The sequence below is a fragment of the Barbatula barbatula genome, assembly GCF_947034865.1.
Source record: "Barbatula barbatula genome assembly, chromosome: 12".
Lineage (NCBI taxonomy): Eukaryota > Metazoa > Chordata > Actinopteri > Cypriniformes > Nemacheilidae > Barbatula > Barbatula barbatula.
This window is the reverse complement of record NC_136775.1, coordinates 11,586,221-11,605,426: the sequence shown is the minus strand read 5'-3', so window position 1 is coordinate 11,605,426 and position 19,206 is coordinate 11,586,221. Positions and strand designations below refer to the sequence as shown.

General features: G+C 37.6%; 4 protein-coding genes across 4 annotated transcripts; all 4 read left to right on the top strand.

Annotated features, from left to right (window-relative positions):
- Window positions 1–573: 573 nt before the first annotated feature.
- On the top strand, window positions 574–2,061 carry LOC306901431 (uncharacterized protein). The gene is made up of 3 exons (XM_079469160.1): window positions 574–852; window positions 944–1,094; window positions 1,196–2,061. Exons 1-3 carry the CDS (start codon window positions 663–665, stop codon window positions 1,770–1,772), a joined length of 918 nt encoding a protein of 305 aa, XP_079325286.1. The 5' UTR covers window positions 574–662; the 3' UTR covers window positions 1,773–2,061.
- A 3,998-nt stretch (window positions 2,062–6,059) lies between these two features.
- On the top strand, window positions 6,060–7,899 carry LOC306901816 (uncharacterized protein; the record flags this gene model as incomplete). The annotated part of the gene is made up of 3 exons (XM_079469929.1): window positions 6,060–6,249; window positions 6,345–6,495; window positions 6,597–7,899. The coding sequence occupies 3 exons, from the start codon at window positions 6,060–6,062 to the stop codon at window positions 7,171–7,173; spliced, it is 918 nt and encodes a 305-aa protein (XP_079326055.1). The 3' UTR covers window positions 7,174–7,899.
- A 3,347-nt stretch (window positions 7,900–11,246) lies between these two features.
- On the top strand, window positions 11,247–14,071 carry apoeb (apolipoprotein Eb). The gene is made up of 5 exons (XM_079468887.1): window positions 11,247–12,068; window positions 12,408–12,472; window positions 12,657–12,810; window positions 12,902–13,189; window positions 13,278–14,071. Exons 2-5 carry the CDS (start codon window positions 12,418–12,420, stop codon window positions 13,636–13,638), a joined length of 858 nt encoding a protein of 285 aa, XP_079325013.1. The 5' UTR covers window positions 11,247–12,068; window positions 12,408–12,417; the 3' UTR covers window positions 13,639–14,071.
- Window positions 14,072–17,102: 3,031 nt separating this feature from the next.
- apoc1 (apolipoprotein C-I) lies at window positions 17,103–18,622 on the top strand. Its single transcript, XM_079470593.1, has 4 exons — window positions 17,103–17,514; window positions 17,974–18,042; window positions 18,135–18,273; window positions 18,405–18,622. Exons 2-4 carry the CDS (start codon window positions 17,988–17,990, stop codon window positions 18,463–18,465), a joined length of 255 nt encoding a protein of 84 aa, XP_079326719.1. The 5' UTR covers window positions 17,103–17,514; window positions 17,974–17,987; the 3' UTR covers window positions 18,466–18,622.
- The last annotated feature ends 584 nt before the right edge of the window (window positions 18,623–19,206 follow it).

Sequence of the window (19,206 nt, the reverse complement as noted above, 5' to 3'; positions counted from 1 at the left end):
GTTTATAAACACTGTACACTTTCTTTACCTCCTCAGATCAAACATTCTTGCACATAAAGCATCACTAAGTATTCATAGCACCCTCTAGTGGTAAGAAATACAGTTCTACCACTTTGGAAAATTCGGAAATATCAAAATTCATAAAATCTAAATGTAATAAGAAAACACAGCTGGATACTGTTTATAATGTAATTGCCTGTTCTTTTCCCAGTAAACTGCTTCAGGGCTAAAGGGCAGGAGGCTGCAGAACACTACATTGACCGCCATCAGATACAGTATCAAAGGGCTTCAAATGACGTGTAAGGCCTTATCAGGAAGTGAAGAGTATGATTTGGGTCTGTAGGTTGTAAGAGTTCAATAGGCCAAATATTCAAACTCAAGTCTCTGTCTAGTTTTAACTGAACAAGGTAAAGCAGATGGGCTTTTCCAGTTAGAATAGTGTTGTAAATTGTCAATTTTGCCTCTATTTTAACTTCCCTTTGGTGACATCAACCTTGTAATTAATTAATAGACTCACAAAAAAATGTCATGTGTATATAAAGTTACATTGCTACCAACTCTCATATCATTGCTGTGTAGAACATTTTTTTACCATCCCAGATTTGTCATTATCTGCATTGAATACGAGGATCTATGGTGATAAAAGGTCCAGTCAGAAAGTTATGATGTGGAGCGCTCTTGACAGCAAGGCACTACCCACTGGACTTTGGGTTTCCACTGCAGCAATCACCTCCTCATGCTGTATAAATACAGATATGAAACAGCTACATCCTCACTTCTTCTTTAGACTGGACAGCGTGGAGACTAAAACCATGAAGGTTCTAGTGGTGCTCGCCCTTGCTGTGTTTACAGGTCAGAAATTACTTAAATATTTTTTTCACAATATGAAATGTCTGCACTGTTTATAATGTTGCTGACTGTTACTGTATTTGTAACAATACAGGTTGTCATGCCAACCTTTTCTATGCTGATGAGCCCAAGCCACAGCTGGAGCAGTTGACTGATGCATTCTGGAGTTATGTGGCTAAAGCTACACACACCGCAGAGGAAACCGTCCAGATGATCAGGAACTCACAACTGGGGCAAGACGTCAAGTAAGTCAAGAACATACACTGACGGGAAACAGTTTTTAAGAGCATTTTATAAAAATATATTTCTGGTGCCCTGACATTAAATAAAAAACCTGCATTTTCAGTGTTAGACTGACACAGAGTGCTGATATGGCCAGTGAGTATGCCATCACCCTCAAGAAACAGGTGGACCCTCTGACCGAAGAGCTCATGAACAAAATCACCAAGGAGGCTGAAGTGTTGAGGGAGCGTCTGGGTCAGGATCTGATCACAGTGAGAGACAAACTGGAGCCCTATGCTGACAACATCAAGAGTCAAATCCAGCAGCGAGTGGAGGATCTCAGAGCAGCCATGGCTCCATATTCAGATTCTATGGATTCTGAGAGCCTGAAGGCCACTCTACTCCAGAAAAGTGAGGAGCTGAGAGGGAGCGTTGAGCAGAGCGTGAAGGATCTGCAGGCTCAGCTCGAGCCCTACACCGCTGATATCAAAGAGAAAGTAGACCAACATCTGCAGGAGTTTCAGAAGACCGTGAGCCCCATGGCTGAGGATCTCCAGGCCCAGATCGCTGAGAGAGCAAAGATGGTTCAGCAGAGTCTAACACCCTATGCTGAAGACCTGAAGGAAAAGCTGGACCCCTACGCCCAGGACCTGAAGACCCAGCTCACCTCCCTCTATGAGTCTTTCATCAAGTCCAACTAAATTCTTTAAAGACTTCATCTTACATCAAATATTTTCTCATGAATGAGAACTGTGACTTCAAAATCAAACAACTCATCCAAATACGGCTAAACAAAAACTACTATTCAAAATTAACAGTTTGTTCTTAAAAAATCATTGACGGTTTTATGAGTAAAATATCCGGTATATCTAATGCATATTTATTTAGTCAAAGTAAGGAACTTTATAATATGCGTGTGAAGTTTCTTGAAAGTGTCAATTTTATTTGATTGTATTGATCAAATAAAAAAATCTGCATTTATAAACCAAATTGTGTTTCGCTTGAATGGTAAAAGATGTGTTACTCATCCATATCAGTACAAAACAAATCCTTTCACAGGCTGGGACAATGTTATCTACCATTGAGTAAAGATACAAGATCAGTGTTGTCCAGTCATCATCCTATCTAAACACTTAATTGACCCTCTCGAAAAAAAATCAATAAACAGGTTTCGTGACATTCATTATTGCTGTGACCTAACACAACATCTTGTGCTTCTATGGTAGTCGGTGCTTTCACATTTACAGCCTGACAGTTCCCATTGGTTGCTTTGAACTCAATCTTTTTAGTCCAGGTCAGGAAATTTTGATGTGGAGAAATTCCGACAGCAAGGCATTTCCCATTGGACTTTGGGTTTCGATAGCAAAAGTCACCCCTGAGGCATATATAAACTGATATGAAACAGTTATCTACACGCTAAACAACCTTGGTTAAAAGTCCACTGACAAGTACAGGTACAAACAATAATTTGTTATTTAATAGCACTTTATTATTTGCTGTGCATAATTGTAATACTCTTTTTAATTGTAATTTCTTTTCAGCCTTAAACTGAAAAACATGAAGGCTCTCCTGGTCCTTGCATTAGTACTCACAGGTTAGACTTATTACAAACTAATCAATCTATGTCTATGTCTATGTCTATGTCTATGTCTATGTCTATGTCTATGTCTATGTCTATGTCTATGTCTATGTCTATGTCTATGTCTATGTCTATGTCTATGTCTATCTGTCTATCTGTCTATCTGTCTATCTATCTATCTATCTATCTATCTATCTATCTATCTATCTATCTATCTATCTATCTAATATAAAATATTGTAAAAAGATGTCACAGTAAAAATACAATGCTGTGTTGGATCAATAGGCTGCCAAGCCAACCGTTGTATGCCGATGAGCTCAAGCCACAACTGGAGAGGCTGACTGACTACTAGAAGAACTGAACACCGTGAAGTGTGCGCTGAAGCCCTACATTGAATACATCACCGATCCACTTGAGAAGGGAGTTGATTACATAAAGAACCTGGATTCTGAGACGCTGAAGGCTACACTGTTCCAGAGGAGTGAGGAGCTGAGAGGAACCCTGGAGGAGCATTTGAAGGAGCTACAGGCTCAGCTGGAGCCTTTCAACCAAGAGCTGAAGGAAAGGATGAACCTCTACATCAGAGAGCTAAAGGCCTTTTATGAATTCTATGCCACAGGCAGCTAAACATGTTGAAGACTTAATGAATTAACATTTTTATTCAAAAATCAGAGTGGTCAACAAAGTTTATTCAAACTGCCCTTAATGTTGTTTTCATCAAAGTATTCGTAATGGTGGTGTACCTTAGAGAGCTTTAGAGGCACATCTAAACATTTATGTCTATTTGATCTTGAATTATCTTCATACAATTGCACAGACTTTTCTGACCCATAAAACTGGCAACTTTGTATTTGTGGTAGAATGACAGAGATATTTCATGTAGCAGTTTTTTCCTTAGCAACTAGATACTTAATTTATAATTTATTAACAGATTGATTTTGTTACATTTCAAAAGATGTACATTTCTTAAACAAATAAACCACATAAATGTATGTAGAAAAAAGTATGCACTCAAGAAGGCTTGCTGCCAAACGTCTGTGTTTTGTCCTCCTGGTGAAATACGCACAATAAATGAATATAGAAAGAATTTGTGTGTGAATTGAGTGTGAATAATGCCTTTATGTAGAAAAAATAAACAAATGTTCTTATCCCAACGAGCTCTCTGACCCAGCCATCCCGCCCTCCGCATCAGCACCTTCTCCCAGGCTGTGGCCATATACCCCACTTGCGGTCTTTGCACTTGACCACTTGACTACTTTAATTACGTATTTGCTGTTTTTGGCCTAAGTGTTCTAATGGGCGTGAAGATCCCAAGTGAACCTGTACGGTTTCTAACCCGATGGGACACACTTAGCAAGTGCAAACATATAATGTTAATTAATATGGTGTTTCTAATTATGTGATAAAAAGCAGTTTTACCAAATCTTAAGTTGTCACCAATAAAATATGTAACACTACGTTTTACTAAGAAATTATATGTAATATCTAATTATACAGTTAAGTCAAGTCAGATTTATTTTATAGTGCTTTATTTGTATTGTATCAAAGCAGCTGTTCCCAAAAAATCGAAATCAAAAGTTAAACCATGTTAGCCGAACAAAGAATAAATAGATACAACCTTAAAAAGTAGTTGTATATCTTACATTTGAAAGCTTTCCGCAACATCTCATGAGACCCGAGCAAAAAGTCTCATGATAAATCCAGAACGCGATGCATGATGGGACAAAGCACTATTCAAGACAGTGTGGGTTTAGTGTGCGTTAAGGGAACTGCTCTTTGGTCTTTTTAAGACATTACGCTCTTACTTCCGGTCACGTGCATGCGCTCTCAAGTGTCCAAGACCGCAAGTGGGGATATTTGGACGCAGCCAACGTTTCACCCATCCCCTTTCACCGGACTTTTAAACTCATAGACTACACTCCCCATGATACTTTGCACCCATTCACAACTTGATTTCACCCGCACCTGATCTTATTTCCCTGTAAACTATAAAACCCTTGTGTTTTGTTGTAGTCTTTGTCAGGTCTAGGTGTGCTGTATGTTTGCTATGTTGTGTGATTCTGTTTTACCTACCCGTGGATGTGATTCTGTTTTACCTACCCGTGGATGTACCTGTGGATGTTGGATCATTATCTGTCGTGTGTTCATCTGTTGACCCCAGCATTAACCTGCAATCTAACACAACAGCTTAAATTAGCATCTTGTATCAATAAAGAAATATATGCTATAGGTCACTTCAGAAAACGTACGCAAAGCAGGTCCAATACTGGTCCAGAAGAACTTCCTGTTTCAGTTTTTTAATGCTACGTTTTAACAAAATACAACCAACAAAACATTTATAACCAAATCAAAATGTAAAACGAATATCTTTAAGATTTAATTATTCATGTAAGATTTAGAAATAAAATAAAAATGAAACCGGAAGTGCTTCTGGACCAGTGTTTACATTTTGAGAAGTGGTCTATAGGTTGATTTGTTTTTCTTTCAAATACCAAATTGAAAACTGAAAATTTCGATGCTTCACCTTATCGAGTTTCCTTTTGCCATAGGAATGTATATATGTGTAACCTAATTTCCATTTCACACATACAATTGTTTTCTAAAATGCTAGAAAGGTTTAATAATCAGCAATTATTTGGCTAAAGGTCAAACATGTGTGCTGACTGCTGACTCCTTTGAACTCCTACTCCTACTGTGATTGCAATTCTAAAGCAATTTCTTTGAGTCAGATTAATTTTAAATCATGTTCAAGTTCATTCAAACAACAGAAACGGGATAAGTTTAGGAAATAAAATAAGACAAATTGACAAGAAAGCATTAGTGGCAATATGTTGTCAAGATCCATGTGAAAACCAAATTTAAAAAAGACAATTTGTTTTATGTGATGTGTCAAATCTTATCAGAGAGCGATCAAAGTCTTGTATCATTTGTTGCTATTATTAGGACAAAGGTCCAACACTCTGTCTAGTTTCATGAAGATTAAGTATCTCAGATAAATGTTGTCATTAATGAAGGTATTTAAGATTACTCAACTGAAGTAGGTTTTCTGATTTTGGATTCCCATAAATTAATACGATTATCACTCTCATATGCCAATACACAGAAAAACTTCCGCAACCCCCACTGCAAACAAATAATGGGACTTGTAATAGTATTCAGACTAAAATGAGAGCGATATTTAAAAAAAGGAGATTTAAATTCTGTTTAATTTATTTACTTAAATTGCCTAATGCTGACTGCAAATTGATTTATTTGTTCATTTCGGGATAAATAATAACAACGCTTTAAATAATACATGTATTATACAATTATTTTAATGTATTAGTTGTACAGTTAATTTTCCATGTGCTATCACCATATGTATTGACATCAGGACCAATGTCAGGATCAAACATCAGGATGTCAAGTTATGATGTGGAGCGCTCTTGACAGCAAGGCACTACCCACTGGACTTTGGGTTTCCACTGCAGCAATCACCTCCTCATGCTGTATAAATACAGATATGAAACAGCTACATCCTCACTTCTTCTTTAGACTGGACAGCGTGGAGACTAAAACCATGAAGGTTCTAGTGGTGCTCGCCCTTGCTGTGTTTACAGGTCAGAAATTAAAATTTAAGAAGGTTCATATTTTTCCTATTATGAGATGTTCTTTTATTTTGTTTAATGACTTAAATTGATATGTTACAATACAGGTTGTCATGCCAACCTTTTCTATGCTGATGAGCCCAAGCCACAGCTGGAGCAGTTGACTGATGCATTCTGGAGTTATGTGGCTAAAGCTACACACACCGCAGAGGAAACCGTCCAGATGATCAGGAACTCACAACTGGGGCAAGACGTCAAGTAAGTCAAGAACATACACTGACGGGAAACAGTTTTTAAGAGCATTTTATAAAAATATATTTCTGGTGCCCTGACATTAAATAAAAAACCTGCATTTTCAGTGTTAGACTGACACAGAGTGCTGATATGGCCAGTGAGTATGCCATCACCCTCAAGAAACAGGTGGACCCTCTGACCGAAGAGCTCATGAACAAAATCACCAAGGAGGCTGAAGTGTTGAGGGAGCGTCTGGGTCAGGATCTGATCACAGTGAGAGACAAACTGGAGCCCTATGCTGACAACATCAAGAGTCAAATCCAGCAGAGAGTGGAGGATCTCAGAGCAGCCATGGCTCCATATTCAGATTCTCTGGATTCTGAGAGCCTGAGGGCCACTCTACTCCAGAAAAGTGAGAAGCTGAGAGGGAGCGTTGAGCAGAGCGTGAAGGATCTGCAGGCTCAGCTCGAGCCCTACACCGCTGATATCAAAGAGAAAGTAGACCAACATCTGCAGGAGTTTCAGAAGACCGTGAGCCCCATGGCTGAGGATCTCCAGGCCCGGATTGCTGAGAGAGCAAAGATGGTTCAGCAGAGTCTAACACCCTATGCTGAAGACCTGAAGGAAAAGCTAGACCCCTACGCCCAGGACCTGAAGACCCAGCTCACCTCCCTCTTTGAGTCTTTCATCAACAGCTATTAAATTTTGTCACAACTGTGTCATTTCCAACACATTTGCTGCTGATATTGAATCTTTGATTCATTTCAGTGTTAAAGTATGCATCTTCCCTGTCTGTGATTAACAACTGCACCTGTTTGCAATATGTGATGGAAGTATTTATTAACAGCAATCTAACAAAACGTTAAAAAAATAAAATAAAACTTATGTCAAAAGAAACTAGTACTCCATTTCTTTTAAATACTTGGACGTTGGTTACTTTGCTGGTTATAATTCACTACCCAAGTCAAAGGTTTGCCTTACTAGATTCTTCAAAATATTTAATTTTGTGTTCAACAGAAGCAAACTATGGTAGTCAATGATGATGCAGAAATGTGAGTTGCAAACATTTTCCAAATCTGTGTTCATCAGAACAAAGAAATTTATACAGATTTGGAACAACTCGAGGGTGAGTAAATTATGACAGATTTTTCCTTTTTGGGTGGAGTATCCCTTTAAAAACAGACTAGGGATATTATTTTGCAAAACTATTTTGCAGGACTGCAGCCAAGATGTTACAACTGTGTATATTTAAACTAACTGACACTAATAGAAAATGTTAAAACAAACCCAACAAAAAATGTGTCATTGTAATTACTAATCACTAGTTAGCTCATTGCTAAGTACTTTTGCACCTTTACAAAAAGCATCAACCAAAGTGATTCACTGTATGACGCTTCCCACAACCAGAAATAAATGCCTAAAGATTACACATATATGGAATAATTGGTAAGGTCTAAATGACAATGAGCTGGACTATTAGACAGACAGTTAACTAGTTCATATCATGCACCAACAGATGATTTGTAGAAGGGCGCAATTGTACACCTTTTAATTTGAACGTAGACCTACCCTGATTTTTAGTACTCACCAGGTGCGCTGTTGGGACTGGGGACCGGGGCGACATGACCCCCTCAGATTCAAAGTGAACCGATCCGTCCCCCTCACTTTACCTATGAAAGACGACAAACATCGGTAAAAATAATGATTAATCGGGGTTTCCGCTATTAGGCTAAGTAGTGGGAGACCCGCCTAATTATTTTGCAGTCACTGCTTCAGAACCGGGTCGCCACTGACATTTACGTTCTCTGTGCTCTCTGTGTGCTGCTGTTAGCCTGCTACGACTCCTGACCTGCCCCCCGGGTCCTATGAGGAGCTGTAAGCTACCTCAATTGTGCCTGTTGTAGAGGTAACCATAGTGATCAAATGGCATCGTCTATATGACTGAACTGGGGATTTTTCTGGACTAAAAAAGATGCACGGCATAACTGCCTTTTTGAACCTTTTTTTCAAAACCAAATGTAAATGTAGATATCCTAGAATGTAGAATGCCTGTTGACTTTTCCCAGATGTGACAGATTAGTTTTGTTATATATTTGTATAGCTAGTCTTTTGCGCTAAGAAAACAAAGCAAAACGTAGAGAGCATGAGGTGTCATGCAATCAGGGGGACACAAAAAGCAAATTGTGAATTTAACATTATCGTCTGACCCACATTTACAGATTTGTGTTTACATTTTTAAATAAATATATTTTGCAGAAGGCATGACGTTTTGGTTGCTGGTTGGCAAACTAGACATTTTTTGTTCACAGTTTGATCAAGCATTGCTAGTGTGATAGGAATTGTTCATTGTTGTTTATCCAAGATTTCAAATAAGAATCCTCCAATGGCTTTTCAGTGCAAACCATTAGCCCAAATCAAGTAACTACTTGAGCACTATTTAAAGCCCAAATAACACAAAATAACTTACTGAGTTGAAATCATTTAATGACAGCTTGGTTCCCCCAGTTAAAAAATCAAATATTCGCCACTGGCCTTTTACAAATGCAAAAACACATGATCATATGTGAAACGTGTAATTTCAGAGAGAGGGTGTATCTACTGTAGCTGCTCGGAGACATTGAACATTCAAAGGAAAAGCCTATTATAAATTCAGAACACGAGTAAACAAGTTTAGTGATAACTGCATGTCCGTTGTGACTTCACTATTGTGAAACACATCTGCCACCTAGCGGAAGTTTACCGTAACTCTTCAACAAGTCACTACAAGCTTTACTTAGGAACTTGATTCTAGGAACTGGTCATTACTAGTGCCTGGTTAACCTCTAAATTCAGTTCATAAAGACACACGTGCCACCTGAACATTTGTAAACACCCACACCCACAGCCACTAAAAAACATAATAATCCCACACATCTCTGTGGAAGCATGTTGGGAGCTGTCCGTGCAGGTTTGTAAAAGTACCCGTTCTACTATATTTCCAAGAGTCACCCACACAGTCCAGTGAGAACAAAAACAACCTTCATATCCTGAATGCACACAAAGAAGCTTATCGTGCCGCTGCCAAGATTAATCAATCAGGCATCCCATCATTACAAGGACATTGGTCAATAAAAAGCTATTTGTTTACCATATACTGTATAAAAACACTGCACGGTGGAAGCAACAAAAACAAAACCATGTTTAAATGTACCGTTTTTTACTGAATTTATTACGTTTACTTTTAATAGCAATTCTAGTACAAATAGTGTGTTGTTGCCTGTTACATTAATTCTGAGGTTACAAAGTCATACGGGTCATCTATGAAACAGTATAATACATCTTTCCAAAATAGAAGTGTTGGTCGAGACAGCGACTAAAATGCACTGACAGCTTTTTCGGACAAAAAGCAGCTGAGCGCCCTGTGATCTGGAATGTCTGACTGATGAAAACAATGTCTAATGTGGACAAGCTTCCAAAACATGACAAGTGAGTCACAAATAACAGAAAGCAAGACATACAACACTGAACTCAGGTCACTAAAGTTCATCACCATGCACACTGCAGCACTCATGTTTGCTATCTGGGATGAGTTTTATTTCTATTTATCAAGCCATTGCTGTGGTGTGAAGAGAAGTTTTTATCTTGGGGAGGGGGCAGTGCACAGTTTGATCACTGTATTGAAACACTCAGTTCACTGGACCAAGAAACCTCATTACTCTGATGAGTTGGCCGAGGTTACATGCGTTCACCTTTCACACATTTAGGCAAAAACCACATGTCCCAAAAACCACAAAAAAAACAAAGGCCTTTCATGAGCTCATGATTAAATCATCTTGCCGAATTTATTTTTGCTTATTTTCAAGAGAACGATTCATTCAACAACTTTTACAGTATTTGTATTTAAATTCTGGATAAGTGATAATTATAGAATGTTAACTGCATTCAACAACTCCTAATAAGAGACCCATAAAACATGCTTTGTCCAATAGTTGGCACATATCTTCTTATTATGAAAAGAAGATTGTTATCAAAAACAGTCAAAGGAATTACAGAGGGTGCTTTGTGTGGACAGTTTTCATCTATTAATCTGTGAACAGGTTGATACAAGAGCAAAATAAAGGTTTGAAGAAGAAAAAAACACGAAACTCCTCTTTTCTTTAGGTTCATAAGTCGCCCAACAGATTTAACGTGTCTTTTTTCTATCACAATCTTCAATTTCTAAAACTCTGCCTTACTTACAATTTTCAGGAAACAAAACCATGAAAATAGGAAGTATCTTGACATAGAGCATCAGAATGTTGATGACAGAACATCAATGCCACAGGTCACACTGACATCATCATATAAACGCTAAATGATCTTAATTGCCCCAAAGCAATATAATTTGTACAATCATTTATTTACCATCTTTTATATCCAAAGCAATCTTTAAATACAAAATGCAACAAGAAGCGATTTTAAGAGAAAGTTACAAAAGTACAGCTAGAGTTATGTTGAGCCTACAGATAAGAAAAAAGTCTAAATAAATAATTAAATTAAGATATAATCTGTAAGAAGAACAATTGCAGAGACAAATGTATACTGTATGCATGCATACTTGTGACCCTGGTGCAACAGCGTTCCTGCTGAGTCCTTTGCTTTACCAAAGCCATGTTTGTTTGTGGCAGCTGCAGGGGTGAATCAGACAAGGCTCAACAAGATGAATGGGACAAGCTGGGACAGGAGGCTAAAGATCACTGAATAAGTGGAATCAAAATGTGGGTGATAAGGCTTGTGTTACAAGGAAAAACACAATTACTCAAGGCATTTTGCCCTGACTAAAGGTTTAGTTTGACGAAAGAACAGGGTCCTGTTCCAACGGGTTGTGATCTGTGTTCAGAATAGACCTGCTGAAGGAAATACATAGACGTATTCATATAAATTTGAACTAATTCCAAAGAAATGCCTTAGACTGCGAAAGATAAACGGCACTATTGGGTGTCACGTGGAGGGTCATTGGTCATCAAAACGAGGTGCAGTGTGTTGTAAATCTGTGATAGGCTATTGTATTATATCTATGTGGTGCATTATAACATACGCAGTTGGAACAGTTTGATAAAAAAAGGTTGGAACCATTCACACGACACACATATGCTAACATAAATACAGAAGGTCTCATGCGTCCGTGAAGGCGAATCCAAACGGCTTTATAAAGATGCTAATAGGGTTCATTCATGCCGATAACCATCACTGTTGGCGCCTGTAGCCTAAAGTTCGGGTCATCTGCAGACTTTTGTCCATTTGATCAGGGAGGTTTTGTCCTGGAGAAACATTTGCAACTTTTTTAGGTTATCGTAGGTTTTACCGTTAAATGCGTGGTTGTGATTAGATAAACCTATAAATAAAATAGTTAAAATAAACAAATAAATGACATGCTCTTTAAAGCACCTCAAGCTTAATAAAATTGTGCAATGCATCTCCAACGAGCGAGAAGATGCGGACTTCGCACACTTGTAGACGCGTGGGATGATGATGCTGCGAACAAAGGATGAATCACGTGGCAGCGATTGTGAGTCCCGGGACTGTATATAAGACGTGACACCGCGACTCTGTCTACACGGAGAAAACACTCTTCTCAGGTGAGTAAGCTCTATCTGAACTATTGCGGTAGCTAGCTTTCGACTAGAAACTACAAATGCGTTTGTAAAGATATTATTTAATAAATGATCGCCAAACAGTCTTCGAGTATTTAGAGGCTTGGGTTAATCTTTCATGTTAAATAGTCTTTCGGGATTCACATGTCAGTTTCGACCACAGTAATTACAATGAAAGATCTAGGATACTAAGTTTATATTAAAGAATACAGTTATTTGATTAACTTTTTGGGTTATTATGGATGTTTAAACGACGTTTCTACGCAGGACTGATTACATTTCTTGTTAAGATGCATTTATTTATCTATTCTGATCTTTCTTCAGGCGCAATTGTATGTCAATCAAAATGAGGGCTCTGGCAGTGATCTTTGCTCTGGCAGTCTTTACTGGTATGAATAAAATAAATACACATTCACTAAGGTTTTAGATTAGTTTTGGATACATTACTAATGCACAATAGACAGTTCTGTTATTAGCACATCTTAACCAACCACCACATTATTTCATTATGCATAAACTCAAAGGCTCTCCTTAAATGATCATGAAGTTAATGTTGCTGGCACCTCTTTGCAGGCTGCAATGCTCGTACTATGTTTCAGGCCGACACCTCTCAGCCCAGATGGGAGGAGATGGTGGACCGCTTCTGGACATATGTAGCAGAACTCAACACACACACTGATGGTGTGGTGCAGAACATCAAGAGCTCTCAGCTCAGCAGAGAGCTTGAGTAAGTTTACAAAAAAGCTAGTTAAAACATCTACATATTCACAATCTTACATTTTAATCATCGCTATCATTCCTGACCATCTGTCTTGCAGCACCCTTATCACTGACACCATGGGCGAGCTGAACTCATACACTGACAATATTCAAACCCAGCTGGCTCCATACACCTCTGATGCTGCTGGGCAGTTGAAGGAAGATCTCCGGCTCCTGACTACCAAACTGCAAACTGACATGACCGATGCCAAGCAACGCTCCACCCAGTACCTGCAAGAGCTGAAAACCATGATGGAGCAGAATGCAGATGATGTGAAGAACCGCGTCAACACCTACACCCGCAAATTGAAGAAGCGTCTGAACAAGGATACAGAGGAGATCCGCAAGTATGTACATCTGTCCCAGGTTTTAAGGTAGAAAGAATATACATATAAAAAACACATTTGGGTTAACGCTCTTCTTTTATCCTTGCAGCACTGTGGGAACATACCTGGGTGAGCTCCAGTCTCGCGCTTCCCAGAATGCCGACGCCATGAAGGACCGCTTGGAGCCCTACGTGAGCCAGGTCCAAGGCAGTGCTAACCAGAAACTGGGTGCCCTTAGTGAACTGATGAAGTCCCAGGCCCAGGAAGTGAGCGAGCAGCTAGAGGTTCAGGCCGGAGCTTTGAAAGAGAAGCTCGAGCAGACCGCCGAGACCCTGCGCACTTCCCTGGAGGGACGCATGGACGAGCTGACCGACCTCCTCACCCCCTATACAGAAAAGATCCGTGAGCAGCTGCAGATGGTCATGGACAAGATCAAGGAGGCCAGCGCAGCTCTTCCTGCTCAGGCTTAAGAACTCTGTACACTCACCTACAGTAAACACCAAACAATAAGATTGTTTTTTGTTACTGAAATGTGCTATTGTGGTAGGTTTTGGAGTACAGGACTCGAATAAACTACTGGTGTCCATCACTGGACGGATAAATAACTCGCCACGTTTACTCTTTTCAGTATTAACCCACTGTCTCATTATCTATGTTCAACAACTGCCTTTCATTAGCATAAAAAGTAGAGAAATGTTATGATGAATCATCTTCTTATGTGGCCAATATGGCACCTATTGATATGAATTATCCAAAATGTGCCTTCACTGTTCAAAATAAATCACGGGAATATATGCAGAGATGAGCTTTGTTAGCCTCATCTCCAAATATTTTACTATGCATGTTTTTGTCCACTGCTGTTTGAATTTGTTTACAATAAATGTGTGTCCTATACACAAATGATTTATCTTTTCATTCTTGCCAAAACGATTCTCTTCATGACTACAGAAAAACACAAAACATCTTAAAAACAACCATAAAAACTTCCTCATGAGAAGGAAACTCATCTCTATTCATTTTGATAACAGGCTAAGAAATCAGTCAGGATAAAACATGTACTACTTAATACAACCCCTCTGGATACAGGACTTTAATATGAGTTGGGAACTTGAATTCACAAAACGCAGTGACCATGAATTATATTAGTTGAATCCAAAAGGCATGTTTTGACAAAGTACACTGAAGGCTTATTTCCAGGGTTTAGTGCATTAAGGCTAGACTGATCCACTTTTTATTTGCCCTCACAAGCAAATTACAGTTGAACAATTTATACATCCATCCCCTCACTCGCCCTTGCTTGACTTTTGATGACTGTCACGCATGTCTCTGCCTCCTGCATTCACAGGGAGACTTGTTTGGGCAAGACTAATCTCTGATTCACACCTTTCCATCTCCCGGATGTCTTAACTCATCCAAAAAAGGTTTTCCTAAGGTTGCACTGTTAACCAAATTTTTTTCTGTTTTTTTTGTGTGAGAGCAATAATCAATATTGGTATAAATGAGGAATTCAATCATTTATCTGAATCACCTTCACATTATTGTGTGCTGATGGGGAAATGTAGCAAATAACACTAAAAAATATTGCAGAGGCCAGTTCCAACTGAACTTAAAATACATTAAACAACTTTCAAACAGAAGATTTGATTTGTTAAATATAAGGCTTCACATTTAACTGAATTACGATTTAAATACATATTAAATACATATATTAACTATTTCATGTTGTTTAAATTATTTAAAAAAAATAAAGAACATATTTGCCCATCCTTTAGTCGCCTTTGACAAAAAAACATCTAATTCTTTCTTCAGCTTTCATACTCTGAACATTTAGTACTTTTATAAACCTACAGTAAGATAAACAAATAATTTAGTGCATTTGCTGTACATCAAAACCATTGCCTATGCATATAATATAGGAACTCTTGTCAATAAAACTTGTCAATGCCATTATGTTTATGCCTGGATCAAGGCTACTGTTCTCACTCCATTATAATTGTGCCTGTGCCTTTTTACCATTCAATGTCAATGTGGACATGTTGAGATCTGCATCCAAATTCCATTTGTTTATCTGCAGGTCTGCTGTGTAAAGGTACGTGCTGCGCCCGTGGTTTGTTTTTCTTTTTAATCTTTCACATCTTGTGTTTGTTATCTAGATGCATTACTGTACAAACTACACACACAAACAGAATAAGACTTAACACATTTGGAAAGAACACCTAACACACAGTATGAGCTTTGTTGCATACATATTGCCAGTAGATGCCACCCTTCTTCTGTCTGTCTTAATTAATTTTATTTTCGGATACGGTCAGTCCTAATGCTTCACAGACAATACTGTTCTTAAGCCCCTTGACAGTCTTCTTTCTGCTGAATTCCTAATTTATTTTGCATTTGGAAAAATATTTGTAATGTGAATGTAGGTTTGCTTCAATCACTAGATCACAAACATCAAAGGATCTTATACTCAAAACATGAGCCGAATGGAAAGCCATATAAAGAAAAAGAAAGAACAAAAGAAAAGATTGCATAACAAGCATCTTCACTCTGAAGAGTTATGTCATAATCTTGGCTACTCCCTATTTTCTAAGTAAAAGGCTCTTACTTTCAGAACATTTTTCTTCAGATGCACACTTAATTCAGAACCAGGTTTTTATATGAGAACAAAACAAGCAATGTTTTAAACTTCAGATCACAGCATCTTTAATACACTTACACTTTGCATTCCAACACTTGTATTTCACACATCTTGTCTCAAAGGTCAACAAAGACGCTGAAATGGCACACCATGCTACCGACTAGACAAGAATCATTCATTCCCAACCAAATTAGACGATTATGGGCCATCTTTAACAGCTACAAGAAAGAGATGGCATTATGCATGCATGAGCAGTAAATAGCCAAGCAGTTACCCATTTGGGATTATTTAAATAGCTTTAGATAAATGACTTTAAGTTTTCTAGAGTCTGCTGGACAAATCATGGTTAACAGTCACAAAGAAAATGTCTCAACCATAATCCCCCTCACTACCTCACACCCACAGACTTTTCATCTTCAAATGTGACAAGTGAGGTAACTGTAGTTCACTGTCTCTTGTTGTGATTCCACACAATGGCCTTGTTTTTATGGAGTCTCACTTCCCTTCGTTTAAGTCTAGACGCTAGCATCGTTTTTTTTTGCCGTCGGCAGCTTTAAGCAAAACATTTCCCATCAAGATTATGTATTTTAATAGATGTGCCGCATTACTGTGCAAAGAAAAAGGGACACTGAGATATGAATAAAAAACACCTGAAAAATGAAAGAGAATTGCAGTGAAAGCTGCCCACACTGTGTTGGACTTTTGGTCACTGATGACAAAGTTCAAAGCCTCGGTTGTATTTTAAAACATTACATTAAATAGTATAACCTTACCTTGGCTTTAAAGCAATACTCTATTTTACTGTTGAAATAAGATACAAAATTTAACGTCTCTAGTCCTGCAGCATGATGTGAATGGTAATGTAAAAGGTGTCTGTTCTTATATACAATAGGCATATATACACAAAATAGAAACATACTGTAAATACTACTCTGAATATGTTATACAATAAAAAAGCATTAATAAAATTATGAAGACACGCATGCGTTAGATCAATAAAGGGTAATAAAGGTTATTAGATCTTATCATCTTGCTGATCTATAGATCAGTAAAAATCCAAAGGTGGTTATAATAAAACTGTTGCGTTAGAGGTTAACACAGTCCAGCATCTCTGTTGTGCTTGGAGCCTCAGTACTAACTTATCTAACTATTTAGATAAACAATCTTAAACACAAGTCTCTCTATATCTGACCTAATGATATGGCAGGTCAAAGACCAACTTTAACATGACAGAGATCTGTGTACAACCTTAACAGCAGGGCTACTTTTAGATTTATAGGTCTGTATACAATTTAGGACAATTCAGATTATGGATCTTTGTTTTCAAAAATCCCTGATAATAAATGGACATTTCACAATCAAACGTTTAATTAAATTAACACTTGAGCCGTTATTATTGTTTTAATAGTTGTTATTGTGACTAATGTTGCCGTTTCAAAGGTTTCAGATAATACATCCACTTTGATATATCTCAATTCACCATGCAGGTCTACAACATGTTTACCATTATGCAACGTTTTTTCTATTTGCAGTATAAAAACAAACAGAAATCAAAACGGACCTGCGTGGACCCTAAGCAAAGCGCAGGAGGTCTTAACATGTCGGAGGTGGTGTTTTTATTGGACGTCAGCTCTGTAGAGCTATAAAGAGCCCACGTTCATCTGTGAGGCATTACTATCTCAACTCAACTCTCTTGAGGACTGCAAGAAGGGTATGGGCACTTACATTTGAAATATTTTCTTGTTTTTATCACCACTTTTTAACAGACCATGTATAGCGCAAGAGTGACACTTTATTGGTAAAACACATTTTTGTTTGTTGCGCGCTGCAAGTAAAGAACAATAAGCTGTATTTGGGCGACATCTAGACGTCATGACTTGGCATCGTCGGAAGAATGTTTCTAAAAATCTAAAAAAAAGATAGACATAGATTGTTTACAGGGTAATGTTTTTATCAAGAAAATAATCCCAAATCAACGAACGTCTTATTTGTCCCAACATGTATTTTAATAATCTGCCTTTTGCGTTTAATGCAATTACATTTCATTGTTTCTGAAATTGCTACATTCTGAACAGCGAAGTGTAGAAAAAATGACCTTTTTATCGAACCATTTCAAAGACGACATGATCATTTGGCTTTTTTAAGTGGTTTAATTTACTCTGTGTTACAGGACGAATTGAAAAGATGAAACTGTACCTCGCAGCAGCTGTGTTGATGCTTGTGCTGGCCGCACACACAGGTGACTTGCTCTGACCATACTGCACATCCGAGTTCAGTTTCAAACAGTCGTGTATACAAAAATACAATAACTTACAATTCAAATGTAAACAGAGGCCCAGGAAGAGCCAACACTGGAGCAGCGTTTCGCCAGCTTCCACAGCCAGGTGAAGGATATTACTGATGACCTGACACAGAAGACCAAAAACACCTTTGAGCAAATTGAAAACAGTGAATTTGCTATCAAAACTAAGTAAGATTGACATATACCCATGAAATATATTTTTGAAATATGTGTTTTTTAAACCCATTTTCAGATATTCATGTGCTATATATAAAAGCCATTTGTATTTCTAATTGATCATGGTGTTTATGTCTTGACAGGAACTGGTTTACTGAGCAGTTTGAGAAGATGAAGCAGAAGATGTCAGAAAGCTTCAATTAATAAAAACAGTGACCCACGCTTCATAAAACTTTAAATCATGAATGTAATATCAATTGGCGCAAAGGTTACAATGAGCTGTTGTCATCTGAGTGTTATTTGTGATATCTGTACAATAGTTTGTTTTGTGGAATGAAAAAGTAATAAATAGTAAAGGGTATTTATTGTTTTCGTTGCATTAGCAATATTCATATTTTACATAAAGCAGGGTAAAGGTTTTTACACCTGACAACGAAATACTGAATATAAATTATTTTTCATATTACATGTAGCCTACACAAATATGGAATCCCAAGCCCTAGCAAAATTATTAAAAATATATCCCAAAATGAATACCAAAACAAAAAAGCAAACATGCGAAGATATGTAAAAATACATGAAATAAATATCTTTATTTTTTTCCGTATGTTTGCATTTATTGCAAATTAATTTAATTTTTAATTTAATAAATGCTTAATTTTAAAACACTTGAAAGTTTAAGACTTCAGGACAAACGTTTACTTAACTTTACACTTAATTTAAGTAATGTCTCACCACTAAAAAATAACTTAGTCATTAGTCAAATAACTGTTGGTACATTTGTTTTGAATGCACTTTAAATAGCAACACTCATTACAATTCAATTCAATTTTATTTATATAGCGCTTTTCACAATTTGCATTGTTCCAAAGCAGCTTTACAGGGGAAAAACGACAAAAAAACAAACAAAAAAAGGGTAAAACACGCTACATGGTGTTTTATATA